Below are 22,786 nucleotides of genomic sequence, written 5' to 3' on the forward strand. Positions count from 1 at the left end.
AAGAAAGTGGAAAACATTTTAATTTCAAAATTTAAAATTAGATGTAGCAGTGCTATTGCAGTAAGTTTATATGTTGCTGATGGCCAAATAGGAGTAGAGAGATTACCCAGTCTCTTTGAAAACAATATGACTATATCACAGGCCATATTGCAAGACACAGTAGTATAGAAGTTGTACTGTAGAAGTTTTCCTTGCTAAGTGAAAACCTTGCTTGGGCCTGATCATTCCATGCTTTGCTCTCAGATTTACCCTTTGAATTGGAAGTGTTTATCATGTGGCATTATTTGGGGGGACTTTGTAACCTGGCTTTGATTTTATACAAGCTTATGGTAAAATATTCACTTGGAGTATCAGAAGACGTTTTAGACTTTGGTCTTTTAAACATTGCTGGGACTTTTAACTGTGGCAGATTTACAAAGTCTCAATGAATGCATTTCAGTTTATGACACTATGACATCAAAGAGTAAACTCTTTTCTTGGAAATGACTTGGTAGAGTTCTAAGTTAGTGGGAAAAAGAAGCACATACCATAGAAAATATTGACTGTCTATTTGACAGGATCTAAAACACCTTAGTAGTCCAGCTTCCAAACACTTTGTAGATTAAGAAGATAATTGTGGTAGGAAAACTGTTGCTTTGGCTTTGTTGTTTCTTAAAAGATTTTATTTATTATTTTATTTTTGTGTTCACAGGATAAATCGTGCACAGGACTATGGCAGGCAGTTGTAGCTGATGGGAGGTAATAACTCCATAAGTTTAGTTAAGGTCAGAAACAAGTTATAGCTTTCCTTCTTATGTATAGGGTCACAATTGAATTTCCTCTTCTATAATGTTACTTCAGCCACAGATATGGTTATATAAATCCCCCGTTTTGAGATGACCATTGAACTGCCAATCATTCTCAGCATATTGAGCCGACATGCTTCATTTATAGTTGTTTATTGTAAATAGGGACTTCTCTGATTAAGGATGAGAGTAACATTTTCCCATATATTGAGGGCAGGAAGCAGTCATTGTTTGCTATAAGGAGCAGAGTATAAAGAAGGATAAAATTTTTCTTCTCTTTGGACCAAGATATATGCTAAGTTAAAAATTTGGACTTCATTCATTTGTAGTAAGATTTTTTGGAGGCTGATAGACTCAAATAATGATAGAGATAAGTCTTATTAATTATGAAAGCTTAGGCTTGTCTGAACTAGCTTATAAATTAAACCAATCCTTTTATATTAATCTATGTTCTGTCACATGGCGTTATCTCTCTTTCAAGTTGCACCTTTTGTTTCCTCTCCATCTCTCCTGATGTCTCCCCTGCAACTCATTTATCTCCTCCTACTTTCTCTTTCTACCTGGAAGTCCCACCTATACCTGCTGCCTAGCTATTGGCTATCCAGCAATTTATTAAGTAAATAATAGCAATATATCTTCACCCAATGTATAAATACCCCCACAAAATTGCCTTCGAGCATCAGCAATATGTGAAAGATAGGAAATACATTATGTGTGCACTTGTACTTTTCAACAAGTTATTTCTCAAATTTTTGGGGGGGGGAGATTATAGCATCTTGCATGCTAGAAGAAATTGGGGTATACGTTTTATGTATATACACCAAAGAAATAATACTAATGTCAAGTCCTTATTTTTTGACTCAATTTCTGTATGTACTACTTAATCCTAGCTTCATTTTCTGACTTAAAGAGTTGATACAAGCTGCCACACAGGCTAGATAGGTTTTCTTATACACAATTCCAAGAGGACTCAAATTATGTATTGAAGATTATTAGGGAGGTATAGGAAAAGAGGAGTTCAAGAGAAGGTCGAAAGTTGAATTTTCCTTAATCAAGAGCTTTAGTACTGGCATACAGTCGAGTATCAGAAAACAATTGGGTCTCTACAATGAGATAATTCCACCCCAACAGGCAAAGGGATGTATCTACTCCTCAATGTTTATAAGACAGAGTTTCTTCACTAACAGTTTTATTAATAGGTGATCTGTGCAATGTGGAAGACACAGAGTAGAGTGGCACACTTAACAGAGGCTACGGAGCATGCCTTGCTCTTTGTGTAGGGCATTGGGAATGGTTATAGTGTGGCCTGTAAGGCACAAATATAATAAGGCTTGTGTGGAAACTCCTTCAGCCAATAGATTTGACTATTTTATTTTCATCTACAACACAAATTGTCTTTGTATCTAAGCAATGAGAACAGTGTGTATTACTGCGTTGTTTTGAGTCTTCTTGGTTTTGGTCTTGAAGCAGCTATATACCCTCACAATGTCCATTTAAGGGTGACACTTTAATTTAGAGCAAAGGAAAATCTTAAACTTTATCTGACTGCAACTACATCTCTCAACAATATTAAAAGTTCCTTTACAATACAGGGCAGTGGTGGCGCACGTCTTTAATCCCATCACTGGGAGAGCAGAGGTATGGGATCTCTGTGCATTCGAGGCCAGCCTGGTCTACTAGGTGAGTTCCAGGCAAGGCTTCAAAGTTACATAGAGAAACCCTGTCTCATAAACAAAAACAAAAACACCCCAAAGATTCCTTTTTAAGACATAGTTCCCCCTTTCACTTTTTATATCAGCGATGGATTCTACTATGCATGCACATTCCAAGTTATTTGCAATTTTCCTTCACCATTTTGTGATTTTAAAAGCAAAAGATGAAGCTGAAAGTAGTTGCGTATTCAAATTAGTCCATCACATTCTTTGTATAAGCAGGAAGATCAGAATTTTAAATTCAGGATGCCTACATAGCTAGAGAAACTGGAGTATATGGGTTCAAGAGAAGGTTCAACATTTTATCATCTTTTAGGCCAAAATTAACTTTATTAACACTGGCTGTCAGACATCAGAGTATAGTAAGTTCCTCAGTAAGATGATTTGGTTTCATGAAGTAAAGAAAGCTGTCTTCCCCTAAAGTCTACAAGGGTTCTAAAGTTAGCTTGGATGGTTTACATGGGACATTGTCTCAAAAGAAGGAAGAGATGGAGGAAGCAGAGGAAGAGGAGGCCCATTATCAGTATGAATAGAGTTTGCTAGTCCAAACGTGAGAATAATTTGCTTGAGGGACAGTTTAAATATCTCTAATATTTTCTCAGTTACTGTAGGGAATGTCTCTGATAAGTTGAGAACATGTCTCTGAATACTAATAAAATTTAAAATAACTCTTTGTTTTAAATATTTGAGTAGTTTATTTGCCACTCTTAAATGACAGTTACCTTCTAATATTTTATATCTTTTTATGGATTCTGTTCTCATCCTATAACTCTTTATTAGCACAAGACTGATATCAGATATAATCCTTTAAACAGTCGTTCCTTTGTGGCTATTTCTAATAGGCCAATATTAGTTATGTTAGTATAGCCATATCTTAATATGTATCTTTATGTAGGTGTTTTCATACTGTGGTCAACGAATTTTACTATACTAAGAATTCTGTGGTTGTTCTCATTCAATTAAAAGTTACAGTCCATATTATCAGGCTCATGGAATCTTGAAAACTCGAGCTCACTGCACACCTTGAAGGCAGCTTGAAAGGTTGGAAAATGTCTCTACAAAGCAGCTCAGTTGTCCTAAAACTCTTCCAGACAGCTTGGATGGTCTCCTCCACTTCCAGGTTATTCATCTTATAAGAGTGTATATTGTAACAGTTCTTACTGCTTATATACATTATAGAGGGTCAAGTAAAACTAGTTGGTCTCAGGGTGCTACTCAATTTTTTTGAGTTGTTTACTTTCTAGAAGCTGTATTACAGGATAGGTTGTTTCAGTATCATGCAGAGCATCCTGATTCTTAGAGAGTTTTCCTGTAGGATGCAATAGTTTTATGGAACTTCACTAAAACATTAAATATTTTATATTTTATCTCCTAGAAAATTGCCACACGAAAGCATCACAAATATCCCTCATTTAAACAGGATGACAAGTGAAAGGGGGCACAAATGATCAGGAGTTAAAAGCAGGAAGATTAGTCTGACAGAGGCCCATCCTTGGAAGTTTATTTTCTTCTGGTAAATAACACATGTCTATTATCATAAATTCACTTTATTCTGAAAGAGCTTCCATATGTCTGCATAACCTAAAACAGGGAACAGTGTGTCAAAACAGACTTGCCAAAGCAAAAAAATTATAGTATTCCTCTCACAAATTTCACAAATTTGTGGACTGAAAATAAATGAACATTCTAATGCATATTATACTCTCTTAGCTTGGTTTTTAAACATTCGTTATCTGTCTGAATAACTATTGTTTGGAGCTTTGTACTAAAATAATTTGCTACTCCTTGTAGACTGTCAGCTAGCAAGATAGAATGATGTTTTGTTGCACAAGAGTGAAGTCACATCTTTGGAACCAGAGTGCTTCTGGTCTGAATCCATTATATGGAGGGTATAAAGCCATCTGCTAGAGAATGCCTACCCCTCTCAAGTCTTATCAATGAGTAGTCCAACTGCTCTCTAGGGGATGTGAATTTATGAAAATACAAACATTTTGGTTCTCATCTTATTAGGAAGTATTTCTGAGAATGAACTGTTCAACCTGAGGCTTTTTCATGACAGTGAGACCCATCTGTCTTTGGCAGCACCAATCTACTTCAAGAGGAAGATGGGCATTGAAGATGCTCCTTATGGAGTTGGTCTTGCCATTTGGGCAAGAAACTGCTCTCGCCTGGACTGCTTGATATTATGCTGTACATGCAGGACCCACAGAGAAATGACTGCTGAAGTTGCCTAAATAAGGTGAGACAGTCCTTCCAGGTTCCTGCTTCATCAAAGAGTCTGCCAGACATTCTGCAGGAAACATAAGAGACTAACAAGCTCCCAATATAGGTGGAACTGTCTTTGAATTTTCCTACATTGTGGAAAAGTCTGATGGATACTATGGGCCTGTAGGCTGAAGATGGATGCTCCAATGATACAGAAAAACTCTGGGTGACTGTCAGACAGTGAGATGTTTCTGTCAGTTCTAGAGTTTCAGAAGTTCCTTACAATGCACTTCCTGTTAACTTAGGTACTATAATATGATGTTGGGACTAATGAGTCCTGGCCTTCAGCTGCTCTTCCCTGTCTAGAGCCTTCTAATTGAAGTTACTAAAAGCTGTGCTTTACCTACAGGATCAGAGGATAGGATTTTCACCTGTTGGCCATTGACTGCAGTGTATTTAAGCCTACATGGTGCTAATAAAGAAAGGCTTTGGTTCCAGTGTTTGAAGGTCTGTGTGTCGGTCTGTCTCTGCGTGTGTATTCTCAACCTCCAGTCCCTCACCCGAAGCTCACAAACTGGGTTCTAGCACATAGAGCAGAGAGGGTGGGGGGCGCGGTGCACGGCAATATACTTCTGGAGTCTTTGATGAAGTTGAAGAATACATAGTTACCATTTTAGTTTTCCTTAGTTATGATGAAAGATAAAGTAAATATAAATATTGTAATTGTAATTCTTGCTTGATACCTGTTATATTTAATTTTACTATGTTAAAGTTAAAACCTTTTTTATTTAAACATAAAAGGGGAAATGGTCCTTCTGTATATGTGTTGCTTTTATTGGTTAATGAATAATGAAGCTGCTTTTGGACAATGGCTTAACAAAATATAGCCAGTCTGGAAGAGATATTTAAAGGACGAAGGCAGAGACAGAAAGAAGCCATGTAACCTCTGCAGGGGACATATACACTGGGACCTTGCCAATAAGCCACAGCCATGTGGCAATACACAGATTAATAGAAATGGGTTAACGAAAGATATAAGAGCTAGGTAGCAATGCGCTTAAGTTGTGGGCCAAGCAGTGATTTAAATAATACAGTTTTCGGGAGTCTGTGTGGCTGGCTGGGAAACAAACAATCAGCCTCCTACAACAAAACTCTTTTTGGGTCCAAATTAATAAGGCTACCTTAGTGCTTAGTAAGAGTTTCAACAGAGGCCAAACCAAACAGGGTTGCAGTTGTGACAGCTACCTAGGATAAGCAATGGGTGGATGGGACTACTTTTCTGCTTCTTAGGACCTCTCTGGGCAAATCCTCACACCAGACTTTTTGACAATTTTCTTGTTGTTGAGGCTATAGTATTGCTTCATCAGTCCTCAGATAATTAAGAAAAACTTAAAACTGATACCTGGGCAATAGTGGAATAAAAAGGCATACTGGTTTATTCCTGAAGGCTCTCTACAGTTTGAGCCAATTGGGATACGAAGTGTTACTTCCTATGGCAATCTGGACATGGCAGAGCTCCTTGGCTTGTAGTAAGACTGAATAAACACCGTTGCTAATGCAGTTACCCAACCACTTCACAGGAACCCTCCAAGGCAGAGTCCCAAGATGATGATATAGAACAGGAACAGAGTGGGAATATGCTGCTGAGTGGATTTTCCAAGGCAAATATTCAAGGTGATAACATAATGATTCCTAAAAATTAGTTCAGAACTGGTCTTAGCCTATTGTTATTTCTATTGTTGTGAAGAGACACCATGACCATGGCAACTCTTATAAAGAAAAATATTTATTAATCAGTGGTTCTGTGCATCATAATCATGGTGGGACAAGGTGGCATGCAGGCAGACATGCTGAGTAGTAGCTGAGAGTCTACATCTTGCATACATACGCCAAGGATTATATCATATTGCATTTCTTATACAAGCCAACTTAATAAAAGAAAGTAGCCATCACGTTATCCTACTTATAAAATCAATACATTTAACTTGCTCTGTGGACAAATCACAACAGGCTGATACGAAATTTCTGAAACATTAAGACAATATATAGCTCTAAATGAAAAACAAACATTTAATAAACTAAAATGGCACATTTCCTTATAAATAAATAATATTGAAATTAGAAATTGAATTCATCATATCAGCAAAGAAAGTCAACAAAAGCAATATTGGAATTAAACTATTATCATAACCCAAATGAACTAACCAATGCTGTTAACAGATTTCACACAATTGTTGTAGGATATTTATTCTATCATCAGAACATGGCACATACTCCAGAATCTATCAATTAGGCACACAAAACAATACTCAGCAAGTTCTGAGAAACATACACATTCAGTCTTCTCACTATGTAAAATCTTTTGCAATTTCTACAAAATGAACACTCTCACTTTTTTTGAAATACCTTGGTGGTTTGTCAGCCAAAAGAAAGACGATAGATGAAACTAGAATCTTGTGAGGTTGGAAGTGTTCTATGTGGCCTCCACAGATACCATATAGGCTGTATAGCTTCTCAAGCAAACACCAGAACTAAGGAATTCAGGTCTTCTGAATCCCAAGCTCTGTTGCAGTTAGACGTTTCTGGTGTTCCAAAACATTGTCTTTCCTTTGGTAGCAACTCAAGTTATGAATATCTCTCCATATAAAATTCTTTGTCCATCCTTACTTACTTCCTCCAGTATGGTATAGTGGGTGGATATGTGTTTGACATTAGGCTGCCATATAATCCTCAGAGGAGGACCGTAAACAGACCATCTTGAATGATCAGTGTAACTAACTAAAACTGCACATTATAGAGACTTGGTTCCTTCCTTTCTCCTTTTAATTGCGACTTCTATTTCCTCATCTATATATTTTTACAATGCTGCTCGACACCAACAATGGATGATTTATGATTGTCTGTGTTACATATGCCTTAAAACATCACTGTAGCTTTTAAATAAAATTCTATTTCTATTCTTCTTTTAGTGCCAAATCTTGAAGTGCACTGGACTTTAATCTCTGACTACTCTAGACCCATTAGCATGAAAACTGTTTTGATTGCCACAAATTGTAACGTCTGAAAAACACTTAACGCTAACTGTCTAGGTGACAAAAGTTCTCTAAAGAAAATGCAAAAACAATTATCCCCACAAAATAAGTATGGTGGCAGTGTCTCTGTCCCTTTGAACTGCCACATTCTTTGTGTTCACAGACATTGGTGCCCTTTAAATGAATAAGTAGATTTCAGAGTTCAGATTCTATATTTGCATTTATATGTAGGTCAGATGTGAAGCAGTCTCTAAATTTCTTCTACCAAAGAGCATATTCCATTGCTTTTGGATTTAGTGTTAGTCAATTTCTCAGAACATAGATAAAACACAATCAGATCTTCACAAGAATGGAACAAAAAGGTCACTAACACACACCCTGATGAAATCCTTATCATCTCCCAAAACTCCATGAACCCAGCCTACACTGTTCACACTTCGTTTTTTCAATTTCTGATCTTCATTACTACAATCTAAATGTCCCACAGAATTTGCATACAGAATTCTAGAGTCTTGCATTCTCACATGCCCATATTTTTCCATACGTCTGAAAAAAATCATTAGAAAAACACTATGTACCCTAAAGCTAGGTTATCATGGTAATGAGACCATTATTATCATTACTTCCCTGTATTGGCTATTATTCTCATTATCACAACTAAACAACCTCCAAAAAAATCAACTTAGAAGAGGAATGCTTTACTTGTACAGGCATTGCCAAAGAATATTCACCTTTTAGTTACACAATATAAAAGGAATAGCTGTTAAGGCTCTCACCAACATGAATATTCTCATGGATTCAACGACATGATGGACAACAATTTCGCAATATATGCTCCAACAAAAACCATTCCTCCTATAACTTGCTTTTTTGTCAGGCCCGAACCTAATGATGACAAAGTAACTGAGTGGATCTTATTTTAAAATAATAAAGACTTCTCAATAATGCCTTTTACTGTGTTTAGGTAACTGTGTGACCATCATCCCAGGGGGGTGTTTTAGTAGTGTCTGTGCAGCATCTTCAGCTGTAGTAAACAGTAATATTGGTGGATGTTTCTCTGTCCTAAGCTGAAGAGGTTGTGAACTTCTATCACAAGCTACTATTTAACTTTCCAACAACTACTAGTCTTAGCATGGCATAACCAGCTCTGGATATTTGAGAATTATCATTTTCTACAGGTTATGTAGCATGGGGTCACCATGTTGAGTACAAGAAGGTTCATTCATGAATGTAATGTAGTAGATGTCAAACAGGAAGCTTCAGGGATTGCTGGGCTTTATCAGGAGTGTAAGGTAGAACTTGTGTCAGTATCCAAGGGCTGCATGGGTACATTTGTAGGAGTTGACACTCTCAGGAATGGCAGGTATACTGCTTCCAGGAGTGAATGGTACATAGATGCATTCATTTAAAACTTCTTGGTGTCTTTTTACATTTTTTATTTATTATTTTTTTTAAAAAAAATAACAATCCAAGTTCCCACTCCCCCCATTCCATTATCGCCACACACCCTCCCACCCCACTACCATCCGAACATCAGAGAGGGTAAGGCACATTGCTTTGTGGAAAGTCTAAAGCTCTCTCTACTATATCTTGGCTGATCAAGGTAAACATCCAAAGAGAGTAGTATCCCAAAAAGCCATTACATGAAGTAGAAAAAAAAATCCTGGTGCCACTGACAGTGGCATCTCAGTCTGCCCCAGCCATGCAACTGTCAGTAACTTTCAGAAGGACTAGTTTGGTACTATGCATGTTCCTTCCCAATCTGGATGGAGTTGGTGAGCTCCCATTAGTCCAGGTAAACTGTTCCTGTGAGTGTGCCCATCATGGTCTAGACCTCTTTGCTCATATTCTCATTCTTCCCACTCTTCAACTGGACTTAGGAGCTCAGTACAGTGTTCCAATTTGGGTCTCTGCCATTAGTTGTTGGATGAAGCTCCTATGATGATATTTAGGATATTCATTTCTCTGACTACAGGGCAAGTCAAGATCAGGCTTCCTCTCCTCTAGGGTCTTAGCTGGGGTCATTCTTGTGGATTTCTGGGAATTACTCTAGAGCCAGGTTTCTGCTAAACCTATAATGCCTCTCTCTATCAAGATATCTCTTTCCTTGCTATCATCTCTGTCCTTCCTCCAACTCAACTATCCCATTCCCTCAAGTTCTCCTCATCCCTCTACTTCTCCCCTATTCTTCACCTTCCACCCTCCCTATTTGACAATAACTTTAAGTTTTTGGAGAAAGAAATTGAAGAAGATACTAAAAATGGAAAGCTCTCCTGTGTTCATGGATAGGTAGGATCAACCTAGTAAAAATGGCAATCCTACAAGAAGCAATCTATAGATTCAATGACAGATTCAATTCACAGATCTTAAAGAACAATAATCAACTTCATATGGAAAAAAAAAGCTCAAGATAGCCAAAACAATCCTGTACAATAAAGGAACTTCCAGAGTGCCTGACATCAAGCTCTATTACAGAGCTACAGTAATGAAAACAGCTTGGTATTGGCATAAAAAAAAGAGACATTGGCCAATGGAATTGAATCGATGACTGGGATATTAATCCACACACCTCTGAACACCTGATTTTTTGACAACGAAGCTTCTCAGTGTCTTTTTGAGACACTGTGATTCTGAGAACAAGCTAAACATGTTAGATGTATTGAAGAATAAACAAGTCAGCCAATTGTTTTGTGAGAGTCTTGGTAGAGAAAATGACTTAGGGTATTCTATTTACCTGTATTGGTGGGACCGTGAAAGGGTACAATTGCTTGCCTATCTTATTCTAAGGGCTTCCTTTCAAGCAATCCATTAAGCATGAAGCCAAGCACTTTTGTAGAGGCAAACATGCAGAAACAGACTCTAGAGGATACTATATGGTAACAGAAGAATGAGGTTATTTAGAAGTCATTTTACAAAGGATTCTACTGAGTAAAACACACAGAATAGATTTCCCATGCTTCTCATGTTTAGGCTATATGCAGAACAAGGCAATAGGATTTTAGAGCAGGGAGATCTAAGATACAGGCCCTATGGGCAAGGTGGCCAGCTACCTTACAGGGCATCTCCAGATGATCTATGCAGGAGGATCTGGTGATAGAGGGAATATATGAACAGGGTTATTTTTCTGGTTAAAATGTAATCATGTGCTAACTATGAAGTTCACCAAGTCAGATGCAGAGACTCTGAGAAGCAGGTCATCTCCCATCCAGCATAAGAAGAAGCTTCTAGGAGGCTTCTGCTAACTTTCTCCATGCCAGGTTAAGTTCTCTATGGTTCAGAGTTGTTTTCTGAGCCAAGACTGTAGATACCTGTGCTCAGTGTCCTTCTATAAGACCATTATTTCATTTTTGAGAGTATGAGACATGTATGTAAATTTATTGATCAAACACCAGCTCTCCCTTCCCTTCCATTTTCCCCCACTACCCTGCTTTTCACTCCTAAATTCAGAAACTCATTTTTGCAACCCACTTGAGTTCACATTGCCATTATGTGGAGGGTATAAAGCTACCTGCTACTGCATGCCTACCCTCTCAAGTCTGGAACTATGACTCTTCCTCCCCAGGAGCCATCACCTACCAATACCTCCTCAGGTAGGCATGGGCAGTATCCATTCTTGGATTATGGCTTGTTTAATCTTGCATAGGTCTTCTGAATCCAGCCACAGCCACTGTGATTCATATGTGCAATGGCTCTGGATGTCCAGAGAATATTGTTCTGCACCAGCCGTCCACTACTTCTGGCCCTTACATCTATGTTGTGCAATCTCACCATGTCCTTCCACACTTAGTCCTTTCTGGAACATGCCAGTGGAATGGCTGGTTTCACTTTCCCAAAATAAGAACTAAATAAGGTTACTGATTCTCATGAAACTCTTCCAAACTTGTAATTAAAGCACTTATCCCTTATTGCAAATATACTATAAAAATTTGGCACAGAGTTTAAGGTGGTGAATTTTATGCACATGAGAACATCAACATTATTACAAAAAAATTTATTTCTACTATGGGAGAAATAATGATCAGCTGTGTAAGTTAATATGCTTTCCATCCTGTTAAGAGGAAAATTCAGAGAGCAGCCACATGATTCCTCTCACTAAAATGATTGGTGAAACATTTTGAACTATTCTAGAATCTATGTAGCATAGATGGTTGAACACACAGTCATCACCTCTTGGCTTACTGAAAACACTTCATCATAAACGAGGCTTTAAACAGACTCGTGTAAAAAGATAGCAATTAAATTAACCTTCCCTCTTTTGTCCTTCCACATATTGATAGTGGTTCAATAACAGGTTTGAGCAATCCAAGTTATATTTTAACTTCTTGGCTAATTCCTTCTTAGTTAAAAGCACAAATAGTGATAGAAGGGGCACACTAAGAACAGAAGGACTTTGATTCTCCAGGATGCCTGTGAAGTGGATGTCTGTTCTGCTGCTCCTGCAGATGAGTTGCTACTTCAGATCTGGGGGCTGTGGGAAGGTGTTGGTATGGCCATTGGAATACAGTCACTGGATGAATCTAAAGATAATTCTGGATGAACTTGTACAACGTGGCCATGAAGTGACAGTTCTGAGATCTTCATCTTCTGTATTTCTTGATCCCAAAAAAGCATCTGGTCTTAAATATGAGACATTCCCGACAACCACCAATAATGACAAAGTAGAAAAGTTTTTTACTGAATGGGTCAATAGGTGGATATATGATGTTCCAAAAGATTCATGTTGGAGATATTACCCATCGTTTAACATACTATTTGGGCAATTTTCTGATTTTATTTTAAACCTTTGTAGACAAGCAGTTTCAAACAAACAACTTATGGCAAAACTACAGGAATCCAAGTTTGATGTTGTTTTTTCAGATGCTATTGGTCCCTGTGGTGAGCTGATAGCTGAGGTACTCCAAGTACCCTTTATGTATAGTCTTCGCTTTGGTAATGGCTATGGATTAGAAAAGTTTAGTGCGGGACTTTCATTCCCTCCCTCTTATGTGCCTATAATTATGTCAAAGTTAAGTGGTCAAATGTCCTTCATGGAGAGAGTAGAAAATATGATATGTTTGTTATATTTTGACTTTTTCTTTGAGTCATTTCCTGCTAAGGATTGGGATCCATTTTTCAGTGAAATTTTAGGTAAGTTGTATTTTTCATCACAAGGGTGTGGGCCTAAATGTCATTGCTCTGAAAAGTAATCTTAGGTACAAATATGTCTTTCATGCTGAAATTGTTAACTGAAATATAATATTGGGTAACAATCTCACTACAGCATCATTTCCAAACCTTCATTTTAAGAACTACTGAAGTTTGCACCCAAATATGTTTGTTCTGTGTTGTTGGCAGTCATGGTCTCCTGGTTTAAATAAGTTAAGTCACAATGAAGCAAGAGCAAAAATCACTATTCTCAAACTTTCTGAGAACATTCCAGATAGAATTTGTAAATATTTCTACAAAGAAATACATATCATTGCACTGCTAATCCAAATGAAAAGTAAAGACAGATGCTAAAAATTCTTCCAGACATAACCCTCATAATTCTCTTAGAAAACCAAGAGTCAAGGAATAGCCTGTTTGTTGTAGAAACTAACATGATTCCTGCAAAAGTTGTATCCATAATTATACTGGAATAGCATGACTCTAGATATAGAGTGTTCTTCTATATTTGCACATGCTTTTCTGAATCTTCAAAGAGGAACATGATGCATAGCAGTACATAAGGACATGTGGCTTCTAAATGAACAGAACTGCTAAATCATCGAGGTGGCAGCAGAATTTCATCTCAGCTCACCTTTAATAGACATATATTTTATAAACCACAGATAAATTACACTTCATTTGCATTTATGAAAAATTTAATGTATTTGTTTCATGAATGTCTACTTTGCTTCTTTGAGTAAAATTATTCCAATATTTTCAGACAATATTATTTTATTCATGTGACAACACTTTCATGATCATTGTGCTCTTCCATCCACAACCCTCATTTCTCCATTTAGGAAGACCTACGACTATGGTTGACACAATGAAGAAAGCAGAAATGTGGCTCATTCGCTCCTACTGGGATTTAGAGTTTCCTCGTCCAACCTTACCAAACATTGAGTTTGTTGGAGGACTCCACTGCAAACCTGCCAAACCCTTGCCTGATGTAAATGAATCCTTTTGGTTTAGTTTTGTTTCCTTTTACTTCATTTCAGTTAAAAAATGGTTCTACATCCGTTTTTTTTAGTTTTATTCCAGTGAATAAAAAGTGGGGAAAAAGAAAATCTTGCCAAAAGATATTCAAGGTTAAAGCAGTCACAAACCTATGCATTTCTTTCATTTATAGACTGACCTGAGAGCCTTGGGGAAACATCATAATTCAATGCTATAATAAGGGATTCTTACTCATGGAAAATTTGTCAGGGACTAACACACATCTGAATAAGTTCTGTTATGTTTTGTTTTTAACTAAATAAATATTGCAGTGTATATATATATATATACATATATATGTAGTAAAAACTTGTAAGTATACCATTTGTAAGTACATGATGCAGCATAAATTTTTCATAAGATAATACTTAGTATATTTGTTGCTCAAAGATATGAATATAAATAGTGCAGATCCCCATTAGTACGGGGTTAATAAGACAGCAATGCATATCTTATGTGTGCTTGAACAGTGTCACTTAACTTTCCTATAATGCTTCATTTTCTCCTATTTTAGTAGCAATTTGAACAGCATTGCATCTGCTATTGATTTTCAATAATAAAATTATTTCTGTATCCATAGGAAATGGAAGAGTTTGCACAGAGCTCTGGGGAACATGGTGTTGTGGTGTTTTCTCTGGGGTCAATGATCAAAAACACAACAAAAGAAAGGGCCAACACAATTGCATCAGCCCTTGCACAAATTCCACAAAAGGTAAAATGAGGTCCCCATGGGAGGCAATTATCTACTTAGTTTACTAAGTCTGGAAAGGGGTGACACTAGAAGGTCCCTTTACGTAAAATCAAATATTATGATTGCCCTCAGTCAGTTTAGAAACGAAGATAAAGATGGCAGATGCTACAGAATGTGTTTTTGATGACAATAACCGTGACATAAACATTGTAATCGCAGGGAAGCATGGTGAGTGAGTGCAGTCTAAACTTTTCTAGTCTGATGATACTGGGAACAAAGCTACCCAAGAATAACTAAATTCTCAGTGGTCACATAAAACTTTTTCTTAAGCCTTGTTTGAATCTAGACATTCAGGGAAAGAATGAAGTTTTACTTAAAAACTTTCTTAGCAGATATTGGAAAATGTTCGCAATATAACATTAGTAGACTTCGAGACCTGCTGTAGCCATCTAGACTTCCCAGGTTGCCCTTCGCTCTTCATGAGAATGCTGAACTAGGGTTGGTTAGTTACAACTCAGGAGAATTCTCAGAGAAAAGGAGGAAACAATTCACCACCTCAGTCCTTTTGCATCCTGTTCATTGAGAAAAAAAAAGAAGAAAGAATTGGCCATCCTAGAATCTGCCAAACCTAAAAGACTACGATGTAAAGGAGAAGGTGGAATGGTCCCTGTCCTTCTGGTGAACCACACACAGTCACACATTGTCTATGGCACTTTGTCTCTAACGCAGAAGAGTAAAGTGAGTTTCATTTAGGAAGAAGTGGGAACTAAGAGATAATCCAGTAGAAACAGGACTGATGCCAGAAAAGGTCCAGCTGACTCTCTTCATAAGGTATATGAAGATAATTTATCACATCTGGACTTTAATCTGGAGTATGTAGGAACTAGATTTCAATTTCCTATCCCATGAAGTCTTCCTGTAATAACTCATGATGATTTTCCCTGATATCCTGAAGAAAAGTTTAAATTTATTGTGGCAAACAGATATTGAACATGTACGTGAAGCTCGCATTTACAAGGGTGGTTTGGGGTTACCAAAATGAGCACCATTTGTGTGGTCTGGCTGTGGAACTGCTTGGCATTTCACAAAGCGTATTAACCATGAAGTTCTTTGCCATCTATCATATGGGTCAGATGCAGCACTGTTAGGATTTTGAATGATTTCTACAGCTACTAGCACTCATAGGCAGCCCAGCAGGTTCCTTTCCCACATGAAAGGAATAGCCAGTCTCAGCGACAGAGATATGACTCGTTTGATAAAGTGCTCTGCACTTCCTGTGATTCCTAAGTAAAACTGGTGCTTCAACCAAAGATGAGCAGTATTAGACTTAATTTTTTATTCATTCAAGAAATTATGTCAGTCGCTTCCAGTGGTTGTTATTTCCGTGGTGGAAGCGGCATGCAGAAGGGTGCAAGCAAGCATGGGGAGCTTTATGCCAGCAACCGAGTCACTGGTAGTTAGTGGACAACATACACACATACACTCTGTGAGATTATGGCCTGGATGGAATTGACTGATAACTCATTCTCTGATTATCCGTGATGGTGCCTTTTCCAAAGAACTAATAAACAGAGAAAATTGTAAATATGGATTATTTGCTGAAAATAAATAATGAATAAAAAAAAGTAAGTGTCAAATTCTATTAAAAGAACATAGGACAAATATAAGTAAGATCTGCGGTTGTGTTAAACTGGCATAAAACACAGAATGGAAAATTAGAAGTATTATAGTAAATACACATAAAGTTTAATCATTCTTTCTTGCAGCTGATTTATGATAACATAAACTTTTGTTAAATATATTCATGTTTCATTAACTCTTTCATGTGGGCACATCAAAAATCATGATGACATTCGACCTGATTAAATGTAATGAGAAACATAGATGGTGTTGCCATACTCTGCCTCATGTTTTGATAGTTCTTATTGTTTAAGGTCTCTTTACCTGTTTTCCACACCAGGGATAAGAATGGCATTTAGCTAAGCACTGTCTAATTTCTAAAATATTATATTTTAAGTTTTAAATTCTGATATAAATTATTGTCTAACCTCTAACAGGTGTTTTGGAGATATGATGGTATGGAACCAGATACCTTAGGTCCGAATACCAGGATTTTCAAGTGGATCCCCCAGAATGACCTTCTAGGTGAGACCCTGGGAAACAAGCGCTGAAATATGAGTCACAAGCTGAAATGCGATAGGAAGCAAACTGATTTGTTTTAGAAAAATCAAAAATAAAACCAATTTTTAAATATGTATTGCTTGAAAGAGGTTGAAATGTGAGATGGTGTTATATTTTTGTATTCCAGGAACAAAGTGTGCATTGTGAAAGAAGCTGCCTCTCACAGGGAGTGTTCTGTGCTTACCTTGGCTTTTACAGATTCAATTTTATACCTATTACCTGTACTAAAGCAGGAAATTTTCAAAAATCACTAAGAAACATTAATGATCAATGACAGTAGTGCCCATCACAAAAAGTTCACACTGTTTATCATGCAAAAATACCACACTCCATTTTTATTTTTTCGAGACCGTGTTTCTCTGTAACTTTGGAGTCAGTCCTGGAAGTAGCTCTTGTAGACCAGGCTGGCTCTGAAATCACAGGGATCCTCCTGCTTCTGCCTCCTGAGTGCTGGGATTAAAGGGGTGCATCACCACTGCACGGGTACAATACAGCACTCCGATTGCCATGGTTGTCCTGGAACAATATAATACTCTGGCTGTTATGGTTGTCCTAAATGCCCTATAAACTTTGTGTCAGACTTAGTACATGTGTTAGTTATCATTTTCCTTTGTGAAATAAATCATTTCTGAGAAAATCATATGTACTATATTATCATCATTTTCAGCCTTCTTTCTCCTTTTGACCTCTCCCATCTTATCATCCCACAAGGTCCGATTTTTGTTGATTGTTACATACACATGTTTAGGGCTGACAATGGGATATTGGATAATAGATCAGGGAGGTCATACTGGAGAAAGTGGCTCTTCCCATCTTGACAGCCATTGATTTTCCACAGTTTTCCTTATAAGAATAGGACTTTGTGAAATTTTATTCATCTATGTTGGCAGTTCAACAGGAGATGTCAGGATGCAGGTCTTATTTAGGCAATCACACTGGTGATATTTCATGGATGCAATATCCCTATAATATATATGAAGTACCATCTTCCATCAGGCATCCTGGTCCCCTGCTCTTATGCTTTTCTGATATCTTTTCCAAAATGTTTCCATAGCCTTTGATTTAGAAGTTGTGCTGCTCTAAGTGTACTTATTGGCCTTGAGCATCCAACGATCATTTATTCTCTTCCTTTTCCACCAGCTGTGGATCTCCGCAATATTCTCCACTTGTTATAATGGAAGATTTTTTGATGACTTGTGAGAGCTACAGTTACCAGTAGTTACAAGGATAAATGTAGTTAGAAATTATACTTGTTTTGGATAGTTGACCCGCTTTTCAGTACCACACATGAATTTCTTACCACTGAGTTGGCTTCAAATCCAAGTAGACTTGGATTTATCTTGGTTATTCCCAAGATAAAAGTGCCACCATTTTGCTATTATGGAAATCTTGCCATGCCAGTCATTGTTATAAGTCATAGGTCTGACAGATAATAGGACTATTGATTACATTTCTCTCTAGAGATCTTATGTAGCCTCTTCCAATACTATGAAAGTCCTCAGAGAGAAAATTTCCAAATCAATTGTTTCTCAATTGCTCTAGCTCCTATGTCTCGAGTGTGTAATGTCTTCAGACATCTTATCTGCAAGTTCTGGGAAGCAATCAAGAACAATGGCTAGAGTGTGTGTTCTTTGGGAATAGTCAAGGACGCTCAACCCCCACCAAACCAACAACTAAAGGTGAAGTTTTCCATTCCTTGCACTGGATAATACGTTAACAGTCTATGATTCATGAGGCTAACAACATCACTACATTTGGCAAACTCTTCCAACACCCTGGACACATGATTATGCATGTACTAATAAGCAAGCCTGTATGACAGTGTTTCCCTGGAGATTCCTCAAGTGCCTTTGGTAGCAATTATTACACTGGGGAAGAGGATAATGGAAGAAAAAAGAAGCGAGAAAGAAATGGATGGCACTAACATTTAAACTCTTTAAGTTGATTAGTTATAACAAACACATGGTGTTCTGAGACATTCATTTTCTTCCATCCACAATGTACTCTACGTGTTCAATTGAAAACCCCTTCTCATTGTTCCAGCGTCATCACAGGCCACACCTGTCATTCATCCGTCACTGAACTAATTCTCCTGTAAACCCTAGCATCACCTTTAAAAGAAAACAAAAGGTGCAGCTCTCTCAGTTACACTACTTTGGAATTGGAATAATCTTGCTGTGAAACCTAAAGCAATTTAACTAATTCAAATTAATTTAATTTTTCTTTTTTGTTGTTAATAGAATTTTCTTTTTTATTGATTTATATTGAGCTCTACATTTTTCTCTGCTCCTTCCCTGCCTCTTCCCTCCTCTCTTCAACCCTCCCCCAAGGTCCCCATGCTCCCAATTTACTTGGGAGATCTTGTCGATTTTTTCTATTTTCTACCTCCCATGTAGATTAGATCTATGTATGTCTCTCTTATTGTCCTCATTGTTGGCTAAGTTCTCTGGGATTATGGTTTGTAGGCTGGCTTTCTCTGCTTTATGTTTAAAAAACACCTATGAGTGAGTATATGTGATAATTGACTTTCTGGGTCTGGGTTACCTCTCTCAAAATAATGTTTTCTAGCCCCATCCATTTTCCTGCAAAATTCAAGCTGTCGTTATTTTTTCTGCTGTGTAGTACTCCAATATGCAAATGTATCACATTTTCCTTATCGATTCTTCACTCGAGGAGGCATTTACATTTTTTCCAGGTCCTGGCAATGACAAACAATGCTTCTCAGAATATATTTGAGCACATGTCATTGTGGCACGATTGAGCATCCTTTGTATATATACCCCAAAGTTGTATTATTTAATGTTAAAAATACCCTGACCCTTTGATCACTTGATCATAGATTTTTACTTTATATAAGAGCTCTAATTAGTATATTTTCTGTTGTTCTTCTGATCCTAGGTCATCCAAAAACTAGAGTTTTTGTAACTCATGGTGGAGCTAATGGCATTTATGAGTCAATTCATCATGGGGTCCCCATGGTTGGCATCCCTATGTTTGCAGAACAATATGATAACATTGCTCACATGGTGGCCAAAGGAGCAGCTGCTTCAGTAAATTTTCATACAATGACAAGTTCAGATTTGCTTAATGCCCTGGAGGCAGTCATTAACAATCCATCGTGAGTATAAACATATATTTATTTATTTTTGTTGTATTGGATCCTAGAACTTTACACATGCATGCTGAGCAAGTATTCTATAAGTGAGCTCTGTCACTGACCTATTTATTAGGAATAATTTCTCACTAGAAGCTCCAGAGAGCAGCAATTATCCTAGACAAAGAAATAATGAAAAGTACAAAGAGCTGCATTAGACAGTGAGGGAATATCAATGTGCTTCCTCATTATTTTTGTTTTAGACAATGTCTGAGTTTAACTTGACATCCTCCTCTTTCATCATAGAAAGCTGTAGAATAGAAAACGTGCCAACACCCAAGACCAAGGTACTTTGGAGCTGTTTTAGTAAAACAAAAATTATCGGAGGTTTAATTTTAGAGTAAATACAGTTTTGTTCAAATAACTACTGATAATTGAAATTGTAGTTTAGTGAATCAAATGAGCATGGCCACCATGTTTTTCTTTGACTTTAAAAAAATCACCTCAAAATGGCTTTTTGTAAACCAGCAAGACGAAAATTAATCTCTACTTCCAATTATATTTAATCTTACAAAATTTTGTTTGGCAATATTTTGATCCATAGGTGATACATTTTGAAAGCTTATGACATACACAGAATTAGTCTTCAATAAACTGTACAACATCCATATTATAGATCTCATCTCCTGCATAACAACTATATTACTACTTCTACCTTTGGCTGAAAAGCTATTACTTCTCTCTGCATTTCTAGTATTGCTAGTATTCTCCAGTATATTATAAATAATAAGAAGGGGAGTAGCCTCTATCGCCATTGGTACTCGGTTATGATTCAGCATGCTAAACTGTACACTTGATGATCAATGTCCTTAGCTAGATTCCTTTCCCATATATCTTTGTCTGTAATCATATCACCACTGGAATCAAATAAAACTTCAATGCTTTAGTATAAAATATTTAATAGTCTCAACAGTTAAAAAAACACATAAAAGAAAAACATGAACAGCAATTGCAAGAATTTATTATAATTCTTGTTTACAATAAGAATAATTCACAGTATTCCAAGGGTCAAGAGAATCATACATAGATCTAATCTACATGGGAAGTAGAAAAAGACAAGATCTCCTTAGTAAAATGGGAGCATGGGAACCTTGGGGGAGGGTTGAAAAAGAAGGAAGAGGCAGGGAGAGAGGCAGAAAAATTGTAGAGCTCATTAACAATCAATAAAAAAATATTTTCACCTGAAAAGAGAAATTTTAATTTTATTATTTCCATTTAACAGTTTAAAAACTAGAAGGAGAAATTTATGAAAAGACCAAGAATCCACTAAATGTACAATCACTGCACATCTACAGTTATAATCCAAATGCACTAAAGTGGTCAATACAAATTCCTCATTAATACCAACTTCTTAACAGCTTTGCCCAGATATGGACCACAGTGAAAATGACAGGCATGATTGTGCATTTCCAAATTGTTCTACTGTTCTGTACCAATTACACTAGAAATTGCTTTCTCAATTACTCGTGTTTCAAGACCTCAAAGGCTAGCTCCTTTTGACTTTGTTTATTTTGCTTTTGGGTGCTAATTGATTCTGATCTCTTACTTATAAATATTTGTCTTTTCCTAGCATTTCTTATATATTTAAATCCTGTGTGTTGAAGAAGTTCTTGATGATACATTATTTAAGAAGTTCTTTACAGCCAGGCGGTGGTGGCACATGCCTTTAATCCCAGCACTCGGGAGGCAGAGGCAGGCGGATTTCTGTGAGTTCGAGGCCAGCCTGGTCTACAAGAGCTAGTTCCAGGACAGGCTCTGAAAAGGCTGCAGAGAAACCCTGTCTCGAAAAAAAAAAAAAAAAAGAAGAAGAAGAAGTTCTTTACTGTGATTAAACACACAATTTTCTTTATATTTTCATGTAATCATCGTTATGATACACATAAATTTATAAACATATGTTTCGTCTTTCTGTAAATTAATACCCATCATATTTTCTTTTAGCTATAAAAAGAATGTGATGTGGTTATCAACCATTCACCATGACCAGCCCATGAAGCCCCTGGACAGAGCCGTCTTCTGGGTTGAGTATGTCATGCGCCACAAAGGAGCCAAGCACCTGAAGCCTCTTGCCTTTAACCTCACCTGGTACCAGTACTACTCTCTGGATGTGATTGGATTCCTCCTGGCCTGTGTGGCAGCTACAATTTTCCTCACTATAAAATGTTGCTTGTTTGTTTACCAATTCTTTGTAAAGAAGCAAAAGAATAAAAAGGAATAGGACTCTTTAAGAAAGAAGACAAGACTATTTCATTGAATTCTAGCACTGTGTATCAAGTGTTTTAAAAGATATACGATACTTGATAATCTATATATTGTCCTACTTAAAATTAAAAATTAACCATTTTAAATATTGATTTCTTGATATAACTAATTTTTTACTGATTTATGTATGTAATCATCTGGAGATCAATGATAACTACTGAAATATCATCTTGTTTATGGGAGAAAAATAGGAAGCCTGAAGTTTCTATAGTGAAATTTCTTAGAGAGATCATCTTAAAATCAAATGAACTATCACTGTCTGTCAAAAAAAGTGACAAGACATGTTTTATTCAAACTACCAAAGTATTGGAAAGATGTTTCAGGATACAATGAACACAACTATATATGAAAAAGATGATTGTATTTTTATAGAAAAAAATTATGAAAGGCAGCAGGATGTTTCAGCTGATAGGGGCGTGGGTTGCAGAAGCCAGAGTACTAGAGTTCAAACCCCAGAACCAATAGATTGTGAAAGGAGAGAATCAACATCACAGAATTGTCCTGTGCCTACAACCTGTGTCTCTCCACCCACAAACACCCATATACGCACAGCATACACACACATACACATGCATACCCCA

At 37.0% G+C, this 22,786-nt stretch overlaps 1 protein-coding gene across 6 annotated transcripts; it reads left to right on the plus strand.

The window, feature by feature from the left end:
* The first annotated feature begins 12,105 nt into the window (after nucleotides 1-12,105).
* LOC119822864 (UDP-glucuronosyltransferase 2B7-like) lies at nucleotides 12,106-22,297 on the plus strand. Of its 6 annotated transcripts, none has more exons than XM_038342491.1 (7): nucleotides 12,106-12,861; nucleotides 13,722-13,870; nucleotides 14,498-14,629; nucleotides 16,666-16,753; nucleotides 19,688-19,907; nucleotides 21,514-21,649; nucleotides 21,885-22,026. In XM_038342491.1, the coding sequence occupies exons 1-6, from the start codon at nucleotides 12,138-12,140 to the stop codon at nucleotides 21,611-21,613; spliced, it is 1,413 nt and encodes a 470-aa protein (XP_038198419.1). In that variant the 5' UTR covers nucleotides 12,106-12,137; the 3' UTR covers nucleotides 21,614-21,649; nucleotides 21,885-22,026. The 6 variants fall into 6 exon arrangements, 5 of the variants coding, with proteins under 5 accessions (XP_038198419.1, XP_038198411.1, XP_038198439.1 ...); XM_038342519.1 differs by lacking the exon at nucleotides 21,514-21,649 and having other exon boundaries at nucleotides 12,113-12,218; nucleotides 12,851-12,861; nucleotides 21,885-22,297; XR_005286860.1 differs by lacking the exons at nucleotides 21,514-21,649; nucleotides 21,885-22,026 and adding an exon at nucleotides 18,332-18,468 and having other exon boundaries at nucleotides 19,688-19,824.
* The last annotated feature ends 489 nt before the right edge of the window (nucleotides 22,298-22,786 follow it).

This window comes from Arvicola amphibius, chromosome 1 (genome assembly GCF_903992535.2).
Source record: "Arvicola amphibius chromosome 1, mArvAmp1.2, whole genome shotgun sequence".
NCBI classification, from domain to species: Eukaryota; Metazoa; Chordata; class Mammalia; order Rodentia; family Cricetidae; genus Arvicola; species Arvicola amphibius.